The 16,998-nt window shown below is 46.4% G+C and overlaps 1 protein-coding gene across 6 annotated transcripts; it reads right to left on the reverse strand.

The window, feature by feature from the left end:
- Positions 1-1,438: 1,438 nt before the first annotated feature.
- On the reverse strand, positions 1,439-16,998 carry LOC110560990 (sodium-dependent glucose transporter 1C-like). Of its 6 annotated transcripts, none has more exons than XM_060373629.1 (5): positions 16,906-16,998; positions 12,822-13,094; positions 6,284-6,452; positions 5,564-5,680; positions 1,439-4,451 (listed from the first exon to the last, which is right to left on the reverse strand). In XM_060373629.1, the coding sequence occupies exons 2-5, from the start codon at positions 12,870-12,872 to the stop codon at positions 3,226-3,228; spliced, it is 1,563 nt and encodes a 520-aa protein (XP_060229612.1). In that variant the 5' UTR covers positions 12,873-13,094; positions 16,906-16,998; the 3' UTR covers positions 1,439-3,225. The 6 variants fall into 6 exon arrangements, with proteins under 6 accessions (XP_060229612.1, XP_060229611.1, XP_060229610.1 ...); XM_060373628.1 differs by lacking the exons at positions 12,822-13,094; positions 16,906-16,998 and adding exons at positions 7,603-8,097; positions 10,028-10,988; XM_060373627.1 differs by lacking the exons at positions 12,822-13,094; positions 16,906-16,998 and adding an exon at positions 10,852-12,754.

Genomic DNA, 16,998 nt, shown 5'->3' on the forward strand with positions numbered 1-16,998 from the left:
CTGGATTCTTGGACTAGCTGGGCCACTGGCTGTAAGCTCTTCTGTAAGTTCTGTTCCCCTAGAGAACCTTTGCACCTATGCTCATTGAGACTTTTATTTTTTACTCCTCCGAGAAGCTTGACTTGTAGAAGCATCAAGAGGAGACACTTCCAACAATGAGTTAATTCCAGGTTCACAAGCCTGTCCTAGCCTCTTGCCTGGATGTGGGCAGAACCTGAGATTTACCTCAAGCCAGCCAGAGGGCAAAGGCAGCAGGATGCGGCTCCTGTCAGTACACAGGCCACACGACTCCGGATTGGCAGGGATTTTCAGTCTAGGGAAGGGAACTCTCCGGCCTGCTTTGAACGGACAGCCTGCCCTGGCATAAGGGGAACTGGGAGCATCACCTGGAGAGACTTCAAAACACACACAGAAATGACCAGCTGACAGCGAGCGGGAAACACAAGCCCCCATCAGCAATTACCCTGCCAGCCATCAGGCAGCCCTGGAAGATATGCCCAAGCTCCAGTAAACGGCACGGTCCTCCCTCACAGTGACCTGCGGTATGCAAACAAGTCATGCCGAGAGGTCTGTAAATAGATCTCGATTTTTCAGCAACAGGAAGCTCAGCCCTCCGTTACCGTGTATCAGAGGATACTTCCCTGAGACTAGTGTTTCTAACGGAGCTCAACGGTTTCCGTCTAGTACAGACACTCGTTCCACACTGTGACAAGGCCTTATGTTCTCAGGTGGCCACTTACACTTTGTTCTGGGGAATTTCCAATGTCAATTTTCAAGTACTAGTTTTTCAAGTCAAGTTTCTTCCCCACCCACAGACAGGGTTTCTCTGTAACGACCTCGGAACTCGCTTTGGAGACCAAGCTGACCTCACAGAGACCCGCCTGCCTTTTCACTCCTGAGTGCTGGGATTAAAGGAGTACGGCACCTCCACCACCACCTACCTCAAGGTCAAGTTATCAGACCTCTCTTCCTGATGTCATCTTCTGCCCTTTAAAATAGGCGTTAAAGGTAGAATGTGTGTTTAACGTAAGTGCTGCTGCCTGATGGCGATCCTCTCAAGTGGGGCAAGTCCATTCTCAATCTCTAGTGAGAGCAGCACAGTAAGGAAGGGGCCAGAGTTGTCACCGTCAGCTCGTGCACCCACCCCCTCCGTGCTGGGTTAGGACCCTGAACCGGTGTGGTCATGGGAATATGGAAACCAACAGGCAGTGGTCAGGAAACATGGTATGTGGCTGGAGAGATGGCTCAGCAGTTAAGAGTGCTGGCTCCTCTTTCAGAGGACCTGGGTTCTATTCCCAGCACCCACATGGTGGCTAACAGCGTCTGCAAGTCCAGTTCCAGGGGACCTGAAACCCTCTTCTGAACTCTCCCAGCACCAGGCACCCATGTGGTACACTTACACAGATGCCACTAAACAGTCACACACAGAAAAAAATAATTTTTTTTAAAGAAAGTATTATATTTTACTTAAGAAAAAAAACAATGCACTTAAAAAAAAAAGAAAAGCAATTTTTAAAATCTAGAAAGAGATTTCAAACATACTGCAGTCAGGTAACAAATCATTGTCCCTCAGCATAAGAAAACTTGGGTAAAGGTATAAGTGATTTACCAAAGGACGGCCCAGACTAGCTGTCACACGTGTGAAGCAGTGCCCCTTGTCCCTGGCTGCTCCCTCGTAGGCCAGTACACTACCTTCTCATCTTTATCTTGGTTTCCAGGTACTTCAAACTCACAGAGTAGTCCTGGAGGGGACACGGGGCCCCCATCACCAAAGCAAGATGGGGCCTCATTTGTACACTAAGCTTTTAGCCTAATTTTACAGAATGTATGTGGTTAATACCCCAACCCAGTGAGGGTCAAATCCTAAAACAACAAGGTCCAGACGGACCCTATTACTGTGGCAGGCTGTGGGCACCAAAGGAGCCATCCACGCCGCTGCTGCTTCCACAGAACTCCACAGCAGCTTCTATAGGTGAAATGTAAAACCTCGGGGACTTAGCTCGAAGGCAGAACACTTGCTTAGCTACAACAAGGCCCTGTGTCTAAGTTGACAGACTAGACAAAAGTTAAAGCTAAGAAAATAATAATATAAAATCAAAGGGTCCTCAGATCCTCTCTGACACAACACAGATAACCATATAAAAATAACCTCTTCTTAAAGTGTCAGTAGAAGTATGATAATCTCTGAAATATGCTGTACTACACAGAACAAGATACAGTGATTGAGCAAATGTGTTTTTTTGTTTGTTTTTTTGTTTTGTTTTTTGTTTTTTTTTTTTAATGTGTGGGAAGCATTAAAGCTTACGAGAATCCAAAATGACCACCCTTGAGTATATGGGAAAGGGGTGTGATGGAGAACAGTGAATGCCACAGCGATACCAAACACCAGGCCCACCACACTTCAGGACTCCGCGAGTTGCAGCCTCCCCGTCATTTCTGGCTTACCTTACATTTGAAATGAGTGGACAATCTTAGCAAAACTATTATCCGTTAAAACTAAACACGCTCCACCATGCATGGTGGCACAAGCCTCTAGCACAATAAAAACCTCAGGAGGCAGAAACGGGATTTGAGTTAGAGGCCACCCTGGGCTAGGGAGTAAAATTCCAGGCCAGCCTGGACTATAAAGTAAGCCTCAAGAAACAAAACAAACCCTAACCCTGGAAGCTGAAAATAATCTCATTTGCGTTTGTAGAACCACAGGAGACCAAGTAGGCCAGACTTGCATCAAAGCTTAACATGAAGTCAGGGAGGAAGCAAGACCTTGATCTAGAAATCACAGCCTACATGTGTTCTCACGGGAATGAAAAGTAGCCAGCGGTATTGAGGTCAACCCTGCGCAGAGGGCAAAATTTAGAAAACCATCTTTCCATTTCCAAAGGTGCTCTTTCACACAGCTGCTCCCCACGAGCCTCTGGCAGAGTACGGATGTGCGATCACTTGCTTAGCAAACTGGCTTCATTTTTCTGTAGTGTTGGCCTACTGGCACACTAGCCGGCTCTACAAAGACATGCATTCTGGGAGGTAGAAAACACAAAACAGTCTCCTAACCAGAGCCTACTGTGCAAAAACGGACGGTACTTCCCAGAAGACCCTCAGAGTTCTAGACTACCTCAAACAACAAAGACTTCCTGTGAACCACGCAAGTTTCAACTGCCAAAGCTCTGCTCGGAACAGTGTCGGAGTGGTGGTTACTCAATGAAGCCATTCAGTCCCCTCTGGGTGTCAGTCCCTTTTGTCCTGGTGATTTACAGGGGACTTGCTGCGACCAGCTGAGGAGGACTCAAAACCCAGGGCATCTGAGAGGAACTGATGGGAGACCTCCGTGGTGGGTCCCGCCACACCTCTAGGTGTCTCCCTCACAGACTCCTGCACTGGATCACTCATCTCAACCACCTCAAAATCCATTTCGTTCCATTTTTCAGCATCTTCCTCCTCATTCTCTTCTTCACAGTCATTTAGCTCAGCGCTGGAAAGCAAAGCTTTCTGGTCTTCGCTCTTTCTTCTTCCTTTGCGCTGGCGTTCCAGGGGTAAGGTGGCTAATTTATACATCACAGGAAACAAAACAGCAGTGAAGATGGCTGACCCCAGACCCGTGTACAGGACTACAGGCAGATCTGGGTAGTGTCCCTGGAGAATCCCAATCACTGCAGGAATGGCCATTTCTCCCAGGGCAGCACCAATGACAAAGAATGCTGCAGATTTCCCACTTATGCTAGTGTACTGCTCGATCCAGGAAACGCCGCTGGGAAACGTGGCTGCCATTGAGGCTCCATACACAGATGTTGCAATCCAGAAACAGAGAGGGCTCTTGCCAAAGAGTACCAGAAATAAAGATGAAGTCAGGCTGCCAATGTTGCTCAGCACGATCATGGTTCCAGGCTGTAAGAGTGTTGCAAAGAAGATGGCCAGGCCTCTGCAGGCTGCAAAGGTGCCCCAGAAGATGGAGTTCAAGCCAGCTGCCTCGCTTTCTTCCATGCCAACGTGGGTGGTGGCGAAGGAGAATACATAAGAGCCGTAGGTCACCTCAGCTCCCACGTAAAAGAAGAAGAAGAGGAAGAGGAGGCAGAGCAGGGCCCAGTGATATTTAGCCCTTCGAGCTACCTGAGCAGATGCTGTGGCTTTCTCTTGCTTTGAGTGTTTCTTACAAAACAGACCAAAGAGAAAGACAGAAACAACTAAAATATAGGTGCCGATGGAAGCATATGTCCACAGGAGAGTCAGGTCATCGGGTGGCGCAAACACAGAGTCTGAGGCTGCTTCGGAGGATTGGTTCAGCATTAGAGGGTCAGAGTCGGACTCGGTGTGGTTCTGAGCAGATGCTGCTGTACCCCAGGCCAGTTTAGCCAGCAGGGGCGCCAGAAAGGCACCCAAGGCGAAACTGAAGTGCAAGGCCTGCATATGGGGGGCTCCTTTGTCCCCCCAAAGATCCAGGATGAGGACGTTTCCACCTACCAGTTAAAGAAATTATTGAAATTAACAATCATTTAGTCAGAACACCATTGCTATTGAGAAGGGAAGCTAGTACTACACAGAACTAAATGGACGTACAAAGACCCACTGTCGCCGGTAGACTGTGCATCACAGCACGTCTTCCCAACACTGAGAATCTACACGCTGGTAAACCACTGCCCACTAGAGCCAGGCACATCAGCAAGGGCTTTTCATGAGATGTGCTTCTACCACACTACAGGATACACTAATATAGCACACCCATCTACATACGAAGAGAGAGAGAGAGAGAGAGAGAGAGAGAGAGAGAGAGAGAGAGAGAGAGACTGATTTTTGGCACCAATGCTTTGTATTCTTGCCCCTAGTCTTCAATATCCAGGGTCCAGATGTACATTACAGCACCAAACACAGCTGTCAGACTGTCGAAAAGTCTATGAGGTGATGGCCAGAAACAGTGGGCTCTCTTCTTAAATTTCAGATTTCAGATAAGCAGACATTTCCACTCTGTGATTTTACAACCAAACCAAGCTTAATGTAGGAGATATATCTAAGTCTACCAAACAACATGAGAGAAGCAAAGAAAGGCACAGAACGCTGGAGCTGCATGTCAACAAACGCCTCGTTACTCCAAGAGGGTCTGCTGCTGGAGAACAGGAACTTCAGAAAAGAAAAAGTGGCACGCGGCAAAGGCTCCGCTGCTCTCAGAACTGAGCTGGTGGCTGTGCCTGCTCCTTCAGCCACTCAACAGCTCTGTCCTTGTTTCGTCCTCCCAAATCACCATGGCTTCTCGTCGTAAGATGACTAGACTCTATCCTAAAGAAAAAGCATGCTTGTCTGTTCTACGCCTACCCACAGAAAGGGAACACTTCCATGTTTGGATATTCTAAATTACCTCTTGCTCACAGAAAAACATATGTTATGTTTACTTCCTAGGCAAATGCCAAAAACTGAATGTTGTGATTGACAAGAAGAGTGACTGCTAGGAGAATGACTCCGAGTAGGCGCTGTGGTCCCAGGCTGACATTCCAACGATGCATGCAGTGTCACCTGCTGTCCGTTTACTAGCAATAGTGTCCCACACAACACAGGCCCCAATGAGGGGTTCACTAACCTGTATCCAGAATGCCCATCGAAACACCAAAGACCGACATCATGACAATCAGTAAGGCTGCCGTCCTGCAGAAGGGCATAAGATAAAGACCAGCTGTGGTAGCAGAGAGTGACACCCCTGGCAAGAAACAGCAAGAAGTCAGCTAAAACACAGCTCTGCTCCAGAAACAAAGACTTACTCCTCAGCAGTAACGTATTCTCACTTCCACGGTTTTACTACATTAATTGATTTGTCTTTGGTCTTGCCAATTTATTGAAAATGGCATGCTAACAACTCCGCCCCCCTTTTCCAGGGTCAGGATCCAAGAGGATCAGTCTGTGCTCAACCCTGCCAGGGGCAGCAGGGCAGAAGTGCAGCCTGTATCATTTCTCTACCGTCCCCTGTTCCTTCATATTCAAGCCCAAGGCCACAGAGCCTGGCCAGGTTCCAAGAACACTTTCCCACTGCCACGGCCTCAGAACCCCTCCCCTCCTCTCCCCAGATAAGCAGGGTTTGCATGTGCCTGGAGTGGAGCCTAAATCACAGTAAAGGTCGGGGTTGCTCGGCGTTGCCAACACCTGAGGACCCTTCAGGTTTACAGGGGGATTGGGACAGACTGTCTCCAGCTGCCAGAGTGGCTGCCAGCATAATGCCCACCTGAGGTATCAACAGTTTTTCCATAGAGCCGAGTCCTAAGTTTGTTGACAGGAGCAAAGAAGTAAGGAGCAATTGTTTACTTACCCAAAAGTAAAAAGTGATTTATACAGCCAAAAAGAACTCCTCCGATCATAGAGCCACATAAGTACCCTGAGGCGCGGCCCACAAAAATCAGAGACAGGCTGCTGATGTTTCGGTTCACGTTCCTTGCCAAGTCTGGAAAGGTGGGTCCCAGTATGGCAACACTCAGTCCCTACAGGTAAAAAGAAGAGATTTTTAAACTCCTCACTGGAGCCCAAGACACGGACGGTAACAAAACCACAGGTAGGAGATGACAATCTAGCATAAGGGCTGAGGACTACATTAAGTCAAACCTAAGAAAATATGATCAGCAGTAGAGCCACACACTCCCCAGTGGCCTCTCAGTCGCAAGCCTTGATTTTTTTTTTTTAAGTGTTTGCTTGTTTCTTAAGTGGTTTTGGAGACTCAAACTTGCTACGTAGCTCAGGATGGCCTCTAACTCATAATCTTCCTGTCTCAGCCTCCCAAAGGTTGGTACTAAGTGTATTCCAACACACACAACTTACAATTTGATTTTTTTTTCATTATTGTTCAAAATTGAACAATACCTCAAAAGACCACTCTGTATTAACAGTTAATATGTAACAAATTAGGGGCTAGGAAGATGGCTCAATCAGTGACCTGCTTCTTGCCCAGACCTGTACCTGAGTTTGGAGCCCCAGCACTCACATAAAAAGGACAGTATCTTGATTAGGGTTTCAATTGCTACAGTGAAACACCATAACCATAAAGCAAGTTAGGGAGGAAAGAGTTTATTTGGCTTACACCTCCACACTTACGGTCCACCAGTGAAGGAAGTCAGGACACACAGGAACTTGGAGGCAGGAGCTGATATGCAGAGGCCATGAGAGAGGTGCTGCTTACTGGCTTGCTCCTCATGGCTCCCTCAGCCTGCTTTATATAGAACCAAGGACCACCAGCCCACAGATGACACCACGCACTAATTCAGAAAATGCCTCACTGCCAGATCTTACGGAGGAATTTTCTCAATTGAGATTCCCTCCTCTCGGATAACTTTAGCATCCCTCAAGTTCACATAAAACTGGCCAGGACAACTGACAAGTCACTGATAAGCCACAACCTATATATATATATATATATATATATATATCTTTATCTTTTTTTTTTTAAGAGTGAAGAACCAAGATACAGTCACAATCTTGAGAACCCAAAACCAAACTCCAAAAGCGTAAAAATTCAATGTCCAATTGTCTGGGTTTCACGCACAATCTCCTCGGCTCTGCCGAAGGGCTTGGGTCATTTCTCTGGCTCTGCCCTCTACAGTTTAGACTGTCTTCAAGGCTCAGGACAGCTCCACTTACACCCGCTGATCTTGACGGCCATTCTACGGGACTGGCAGCTCCAAAATGTTGGGTTCTGCTGCTGCAACTGGGCCGCACTCTGACTGATAGCTTCTCCTGGGCTTTCTCCATGGACTCCGGCCCTGCCACACAGTGCCAGTCCTCAGCTGCTCTCCGTGACCTTTTCATGCCTTCGAGTACAGTACCACCACCTGGTGACTCCTATACTACCAAGGTCGACTGCAAACAGGAGGCCCAACCTTGGTCACACCTGGGGCACAGCTTCTGGTGCTGATCCTGAGGAAACACTACCCAGAAGACTTCACCTCGGTGATGCTGCTCTCTTTTGAGACAGGGTCTCTCTGTGTAGCCTTGGCTGTCCTGGAACTCACTATGTAGACCAGGCTGGCCTCCAACTCATAGATATGCCTGCCCCTGCCTCCCAAGTGCTGGGATTAAAGGTGTGCTGGTCTCTTCTTAACCAGAGCTGACTCTTCAGGCCCAGCTGACCAGCATCTATAACCTCAGCAAAGGAAAGGTTTCACTTTAGTGGTATGGTATCTTGTTAACCCCAGCCAATTCTTCAACAGACTAGAAGCACAGATTCTTAACTCAAAAGGCCTGGTAGAGTCTTTGCTCTCCTCTGAAACTTCGCAGGCCAGGCCTCCACTGTCTGCACTGCTCTCAACATTCTTTCTTTAGATGCATTTATTTATGTATTTTATATATATATATATATATGTACCCATAATATATATATATATAATACATAAATAAATACATCTATATATATATTATATATTATATATATATATGGGTACTTTGTCTGCAAGCACGCCTGCACACCAGAAGAGGGCATTAGATCCCATTAAAGACAAGTGTGAGCCACCGTGTGGGTGCTAGGAACTGAACTCAGGACCTCTGCAAGAACAGCCAGTGCTCTCTAGCCCCAGCTCTCAACATTCTTCTAAGCTCCTTCAGGAGCAGGCTGGTGAGCTCTCAGTACTCAGTGACTTTTTAAACCCAAAGTTCCTAAGTCCCTCCACAATCTTCCCAAACAACACAGTCGGATCTGTCAGAGCAATACTTCCATTATGAGTTCCTGGTGCCAACTTGTTTTAATTAGTTTCAAATGTTACAGTGAAACACCACAACCAAAAAGCAAGTTGGGGTGGGTGGGGGGGAAGGATTTATTTGGCTTATCCTTCCACATTGTAGTCCATCACTGAAGGAAGTCAGGACAGGAAGTCAAACAGGACAGGAACCTGGAGGCTGGAGCTGATGCAGAGGCCACGGAGGGGTGCTGCTTACTGGCTTGCTCCTCGTGGCTTACTCAGCCGGCTTTCTTATAGAACCCAGGATCAGCAGCCCAGGGACAGCACCACCCACAATGAGCTGGGCCCTCCCCCATCAATCACTAATTAAGAAAAAGTCCTACAGATGGATCTCATGGAGGCATTGAGGTTCTCTCAGATGACCCTGGCTTGTGTTGACCTGACATAAAACTAGCCAGCACATATAAACACAGAGAAGCATGCCTAGACTCCCAGCACCTAAGAACAGGGAAGCGGGTCCCTGGGGCTCACTGGCTGGCAAGTCTGGCTAAACTGCTGAGCTTCTGACTCAACCAGGGGCCCAGTCAAAGAATAAGGCTTTGCCCTCTACACCACACCATCTGCACAAAATTTAAAAATGTAACAAACTATTCCCCAAACTTACATTACCAAATATTCTATATGCACAGATAACAAAGACATTTAATTGCTTAAAATTTAAATTTACCAAGTACCAAATTATAATTGTTTTCACATTAAGATGCCAATATTTCTGGCATACACGGAATTGTCCCTTTGAACTATATATGCATATATCTAATGCTGACAGTAAATAATTTGAATGTTCTTATATCTATAGTTTCCCTCAAACTAAAAAGCTATTAGGAAACATACGGGCTGTAAGACTTTCTTAGCAAAACAAATAAAACACGGACAGAATGATTTTTAACAATAAGACAATGATTTCACACAATGTCCTACCAAGAAGTAAGGACCTCCACTTCGGATGAAGTTCCTAAAAACCTTCAAGGAAAATGTTTGCAAGCCATTTGAAGTTTGAGAACCACTTGATTGTGGGCTGGGGAGACAGCTCGGTGGAAGCCTAACATGAAGTCCTTGGGTCAATCCCCAGCATGTAGTTAAACACACACACACACAACACACAAATAAAAAGCTGATTGTACCGCACTATTCTGCTCCAAACCAAGAGTGTTTCCTGCCTAAGCTGCAGCAAGCAAGGGCTAAAGACCAGGTGCACCCCAGCCACACCACGTGCGGGCTCTCAGATTCCTTCAAAACCCTGCAGCACCGGACACGCAGAGGGTCTCCCTTCTCTGCTTGCTTGCTTTCCCACTTGCCCATCAAAATAGTTTTAAGAAACTGAGACTCACGACTCTGAGAGACCGGAAGTGGCTCCTCATCAAAGGTTTGCCCCTCAGAGCACCTGAGTCAAAAATCACCAATTTTAGGCCAGTGCTTCACAGCTTTGATCCCAGCACTCAGGAGGCAGAGGCAGGCGTATCTCTATGAAATCCGAGGCTAGTCAAGGCTACATAGTGAGACCCTGTCTCAAATCACGACCATTATCATCACCGTCATATGTAGGGAGCCAAAGGCAGGCCAGAGTCTGTGAGTTAGAAGCCAATCTGGTCTACATAGGGAGCTCCAAGCTGGCAGTTGGAGCTCCAGAGGGAAATGCTTTCTTTAAAAGCCGTTTCTGTTCTTGCACTTGAGTGAGGAAAATCATTTAAGGATCTGAAGGCTTGATATAAACAGGACTGCGAGCAGGATAAGCATGTCCTTGATGCTATCTTTTAACTAGAAGAGCTACTTTCTTCTCTGAGCCTATTTCCCCATCTGCAAAATAAAGCCGTTAGCTGGATGGGGTCTGGCCCCCAGGAAAAGGCAATCGCTCAAAGCAGCTCTTTCTGGGGTCAATTTGGAGCTTCAGTGAGGGGGGGAAGAGGAGCAGATGACCCAGGCTCCCCATCCTGCATCTCCCCGTTTCCCCCAGGAAACTCGGTTTGCTCATGTTGGAAAACCTATCATATGCGATTAGTTACGCCCATTTTTCCAGACGACAACACTGAGGTCCAAGCGGATTAACCAATACAGCAAGGGGCGCGCACGGCGCCGGGCACTCAGGGAGGCCGTGTTCGCTGCAGAACGCCGGTTCCAGCCTTGGGGCCTGGGAGGGTTTCAGCCTAGCTCTCACCAGCCCCAGGAAGGCGGCGCACAGCACCACGGTGGTGAACCAGCGCAGCGCGGTCTGGCCTCGGCTTCCCCGCCGGGACGCCGCGGCTTCGGACTCGTTCTCCGACCCCGGGGCGGCCGGGAGGAGCCCGCTGCCCTCCGGCCCCACGGAACTCCAGCTCCAACTCCAGCGCGGCGGCTCCGCGGTCTCCACCCGACGAGCTCGGCGCGCCGGAGCCCCAGGCGTGCGGGCCGGAGCCCAGACCCGCCCTCTCGGCCCGGGCGAGCCTGACCCCGGCACGGAGCCTTCGCACTGCGCAGGTGCGGGGCCCGGGGCCGGGGGCCGGCCGGCCGGGTCGCAGAGCGCCTGCGCGGAGCACGGTCCGCTAACGGGGCCTGTCGCCGTCCGCGAGGATGCTTCACGCCGGAAGTTGCTGTGGTCAGGGTTAGCCGAGCCGCCGTGTTTCGCGGTTGGGCGACGCTGGGCAGACGTAGGAGTCACCATTCAGGCACAGGAGGAACCAAAGGGAAGAAGCGGCAAAACATAAAGAAAAACACCGTCCCGGAACTGCAAGATGGAGATTTCCGCAGGGCCACCAGGAAACCCGAAAGTCTTGTCCTTACATGGTTTCCAAAACCTTTGTCTTTGCGCCTTGGACACAGGAGCGTATTCAACGTCAGCCTCTCACTCCACAGATAGTTGTGGACCTCACTTGTGAACTCACACACGAAGTATCTAGTTAATTTACACAACATTCAGGATCCCAACGTGCGCTCATCTATAACAAACCACCCGCCTTCCTAATAGTGAAACAGTAGCTCAAGAAAGAAGTCTGGGTCGAAATGAGTCGCAAGCTTTTTCCCACTCTTACTTTAATCTGCAAACAATTCCGTTGTTATGACTGACGCTGGACTTGAGTTTGTGTTTACCAGATGGCGATGCCAGCTTGAGAAAGGACGACTTTGACCTCAGCTTTGGTTCTTTGACCACAGGGACCATGGCCTCAAATGTTAGCAGATTCAAATGTATCTGAAATTCTTTTGTACTTATATTTCTGTCTCACTCCTCCCACTTAGATTCCCAAGCTACTACAGAACTCGGTTTTATCATTACTCGTAAACCCACTTTTCCAGCTTCATGCATATGGTCATTAACTTCTTCCCTGTTTGTCTCAGAAATTTTTCTTAAATTGGCTTCCAACGCCTCTCCATTCCTACAATGCTTGTCTTCATTCTTTTGCTTAGACTATCTTAAAGGTTTTCTGTTTGGTTTAGAAAAAGTATTGAAATTTTCAGTGGACACACACACAAATTTTAAGGGTATTTTAAAAATGAGAATTGACCTGCATGCTACAATACCAACCTACAAGAAAGATGTGCCCTCGGGTGCGATTGTGGCATAACCATTGTGGAGGTAACTAACCACTTCACATTTGGCTTTGAGACTTCCTCGACAGGAGGGAATTCTTTCCTGGCACTATAAATCTGTTCAACGCCCATGGCTGCACAGAACACAGGACCTAAGGAGGAACTCCTTTTACTTCTGTTTTGCTGAATGGATTTGGTTTTTGTTTGTTTGTTTTGTTTTGTTTTTTGTTAGTTTTTATTTTTTGAGACAGGGTTTCTCTGTAGCCTTGGCTATCCTGGACCCAATTTGTAGCCCAGGCTGGACTCAAATTCATAGCAGTCCACCTGCCTCTGCCTGAGTGCTGAGATTAAAGGTGTGTTTTCAAACTGCCTTCTAGAAACTTGTATTTACACCCTACATAAGTGTTGCTCTTGGCCTTGGTGAGAGATTGTTGTTTTTGCAGTGGGTAGCAGTCAGTGCGAAACCTCGCAACTGCCGAGAATGAGACTGTTGAGCACTGTTCTAAATGGGATATAGCAACACTCTCCCTTCAGGGCCACGGCTCAGGGAGCACCAAGGAACTGAGGTTTCAAATGGTCCATTCAGTAAAGGGTAATGCCTCTGTGTCCTATGAAGTGGCTTACCTGTTTGTGTCTGGGGCAGATGGGACATCGTGAATATACCTTGTGAGCCATTGTTGGGGAGGGCTTCCAAAATATATTTACCCCAAGAGGTCATTTTTTTTGCCGATGCCCAAATGACTTAAGTTGCGTCTGTGTTCCAGAAGAAGCAATTGGGCACTTAGGGGCATTACAGGCGTCCTATTTGGACCCGCCCAGAAGTTTCTCTGGGGATTGAGATTCCAACCGTTCTGTTGCCAGGAGGTATTCCTCTGTTTGCGGCACCATCTGTTGAGCCTGACAAAGGAGGTTAGAGATAGAGTGGGCATCATGAACAAGACAGTCTCTCAGCACATGCAGTTCCACCAACCATAGCTATTTTTGTTGCTACTTCATAATTGTAATTTTGCTACTATAGTGAATCATAATACATATCTGATATTCAGGGTATCTGATATATGGCCTACAAAGGGGCTGTGACCCACAAGTTGAAAACCACTGTTTTAGAGTATTCTTTTTTTCTTTCCTTCCTTCCTTCCTTCCTTCCTTCCTTCCTTCCTTCCTTCCTTCCTTCCTTTCTTTCTTTCTCTTTCTTTTCATTTTCTGAGAATTTTTCCTGTGTAGCCCTGGCTGTCCTGGAACTCATTCTGTAGGTCAGGCTGATCTCAAACTCAAAGATTTGCCTGCCTCTGCCTCCAAGTGCTGGAGCTAAAAGGCATGTGCCACTGCTGCCCATCAAGTGTCTTGGGATTTTAATGGTGGGTAATTATTTGGGCAAATAGATAACACCCAGTATTTCAAATGGGCTGGCCAGAGGAAGTCATAACCCTCTGTCTCCACAGGATGCCATAGTTGTGCACCAAATGTATATCACTGTTTGTGAATATTAGCTGTTTTGTTTTCCACCAAGGGGCACACTGGTTAAAGCTCTGGTTCAGCCCTCTGAGCAAATGTAATGTCACGCAAATGAGCTCTCTTAATTATGTCAAGAGTAGTGATTATTACATATCCTGCCTGAAAATGTCCTGTTCATCTCATTATAAAAATTGTCAGTAAATAAAACCAAGCAGACTGCAGTTTCTCCTATGTAAAGGAAACAAAAATGGCCATTCTGATGCAACAAGGATCCTAAAAAAGGTACTGCAAAATCTGTCACTGAAAAATAGGCTGTAATTAGAGTAATTCTAGATAACCAGGTGTGGGGTTTAGGCACGGAAATCCTGCCTCTGCCTCTGGATTACAAGGGATGACTATCCTGTTTATGGCCTGGAGATTTTGCACAAATGTTAAAAGTTATTTGTATAAAATTGTGCTTACTTCTCAGTTTCTCTCTTAACCCAGTTATTACCCAAATAATTGAGATTCTATTATATTGTTTATCAAGCTTTACAGCACAATACTGAGCAGCTATTACTCTATTCTTAACCCTCCCTGCGTAAATTCTAGAGATACTTGCACTTGATGGCTTTTTCTGCTCAGGGCGTCTCCTGGACCTCTGCTTGTGGCTGAATCCCTTACCACTTCCTCTAACTCCTCCTCCCCTAGAGGGTAGAAAGTCCTATTCTCCTACTCAGCAACTAGCTGTAAACTGCTCTATTGGCCTATCAGGAGACAATTGGGAAACAGTGTTTACACATTGAGACAGGAGAGTCTCAGGACAAGGATTACAACCAGATTGGGGGGGTCATAAATCAGCATTTGAATTACACAATAACCTTATGCCTACACACAAATCTCTATTCTCTTCTAATTTGCTTCTTTATAGGTAATATTGGGCTGATGAGAGGGCTTCTTGCCTCAAAGGGTGTTTATTTTATTTTTTATATTAGGCAAGGGTTTGCTTCCATCTATTATCTCAACTGGCGCAGCTAATCTTATCCATCCTATATCTGTTTTGGTTTGTTTGACTTTTGTTTCTTTTTGCTTTTGTACCAAATCTCCTGGATTTGTAGGAGGAGGCTGTCAGATTTCTCCTGTGGGGTCTTGTTTGACACCATCACAAGTGGCATGGAGAACATTTTGGGACTGGGCCTCTCAGTGTCCCTAGGTTAGAGGGGAGGGAGGGGTGAGGCAGGCGGTGGTCAAAGAAGTCTTGTAGCTCTGACTGGCCAAGTGCTTCTTTATTAATGCAGGCTTCATAAAACACAGACTAATGATTATCCAGGAAGTACAGATTATGTCTTTGCTTTTCTTTACATGTTCAGGGTTACAAGTTGAGTTACAATTAGAAAATACAAACAGAAAAAGATTTTATCAGCCCTATAACTCCAATTTCAAGAATCTAAAGAATGTCCCCTCCAAAGCAAACACATTTATTATATGACAGCCTACTTCTAGGTTGGCAGTGTTTGTAATTTGAAAACACTCCAGACAAACAAAATATCTGAAATGGTCTTTTTATGAATAGCAAATACTAATACCTAACTTCTCTTACTATATATTTTGTCATCTGCACTATAAAGTAGGAAAAGTTAATTTTACTCAGTCTTATTTACCTAGTTCTATTCCTCCAGGAATGTACCCTGTATAATTTTGTTTTCAGAGAGCTCTAAGCCTAGAATAAAAACAGACCTTGAATCTGTAACCTGTTCTCCTGGCCAGAGTTTGTCAATTGTCTCTATTTACCCTGTACCAATTGTATTGTTTGAGTTTGCTCTGGGAAGATGCCCAAAAAAAAATTTCTAGTAATGGCCTCATTTAGCTGTGTGCTCATCTGTGTTTAACGATCTCTAGGGTATAAGGAAGACTTCTAAACAGTGACCAGATAAAGTTAATTTTAGGATTTTCCTAAAAAGACTCAGACATAATTTTTTTGAGAAGATAAAATGAATCATAATGCAGAAAATCCTCAAGATTGCAACACACAGAGACCAAAATCCAAAAGTTGGAGATATAATGACAGTATTGCAGCAATCCACTCAGCTTTGCTGGAGCTGTGTCAGGCAGCTGTGCTGGCTTCATGACTCGTCATTTCCAGGGGATATGGCTGTGCCATACCCCCTTTTGAGAGGTGAATGTGTGAGCATTCTGTTTCCAAAGAGTCACCTCCAAATAAATGAACAGGGTCACAATTTACCAGTAGAAAAATGTGATGCCCTGGCTTCTCCCAATTTAAATCTTATAGGTGTGGTGGTTTGAAAGAAAATGGCCCCATAGACGCACAGGGAGTGGCACTATTTGAAAGGATTAGGATGTGTGGCCTTGTTGGAGAAAGTGTGTCACTGGGGGTGGGCTATGAAGTTTCAGAGGCTCAAGCTAAGCCTAGTGTGTATCTCTCCCTTCCTCTGCCTGCTGATCTGGAACTCTCAGCTTCTCCAGCACCACGTCTGCCTGCATGCAGCCCTGCTCCCTGCCATGAGGATAATAGACTAAACCTCTGAACTCTAAGCCAGCCCAAATTAAATGCTTTCCCTTTTTCTTTTTTCTTTTTTTTTAGAGATTGACTTATTATGTACACAGTGTTTTGTGTTGGGGGGGCACTCCCTGAGGAGCTGAGGCACCTGGGCGCTGCTGCTGCTGCTTTGCTTCTTCCCTTCTGGGCTTCTGCCTTCTTCAGATGATCACACAGGCAGTAAATCTCTTGTAAGATTTATTGGAGGGGGGCTGGAGAGATGGCTCAGTGGTTAAGAGCACTGTCTGCTCTCCCAAAGGTCATGAGTTCAATTCCCAGCAACCACATGGTGGCTCACAACCATCTATAATGTGAACTGATTCCCTGTTCTGGCAGGTGTAAATGCAGATAGAACACTCATATACATAAAATAAATAAATCTTTAAAAAAAAAAAAAAGATTTATTGGAGGGACAAATCCAGGAGAGGAGGGATGAATCCAGGAGTAGCTGCCTCTGCTCCCAGGTGAAGACAGCCAAGTGTTGCTGTTAATTTAATGGTTACTTTAATTTAATGGTAGCGGGCTAATAATGTTTATAATTATTACAGCAGTTTGTCTAATCTGCTATCACAATCGATAAAAGACACAGAGACTGGATAGATTTTATAACAGCCTTCTATCACCTGGGATAGGACAGGTATATTAACCTTCTAAATTACCCTTACCTCCCAGACCCACTCCACGCAACCTCCCCTGCCGAGCTCCATAAATACTTGCCTGTTCTGCATCCGGGCTGCTGCTTCCAACTATTCTCTCCTTTCTTCTTTCTACCTCACCCATGGCAGCTTTCTCTCTTTCTTCCTCTCCTCC

This window comes from Meriones unguiculatus, chromosome 20 (genome assembly GCF_030254825.1).
Source record: "Meriones unguiculatus strain TT.TT164.6M chromosome 20, Bangor_MerUng_6.1, whole genome shotgun sequence".
NCBI classification, from domain to species: domain Eukaryota; kingdom Metazoa; phylum Chordata; class Mammalia; order Rodentia; family Muridae; genus Meriones; species Meriones unguiculatus.

Bases quoted from the DNA above. Each gene is read 5' to 3' on its own strand.
- LOC110560990 (XM_060373627.1), bottom strand. From the start codon at position 11,334: ATGGTGACTCCTACGTCTGCCCAGCGTCGCCCAACCGCGAAACACGGC. The intron at 5,681-6,283 runs GTAAGTAAACAA...GTTTCTTGCCAG, and splicing joins AAATCACTTTTTACTTTTGG to GGGTGTCACTCTCTGCTACC. The intron at 4,452-5,563 runs GTTAGTGAACCC...TTTAACTGGTAG, and splicing joins GATGGGCATTCTGGATACAG to GTGGAAACGTCCTCATCCTG.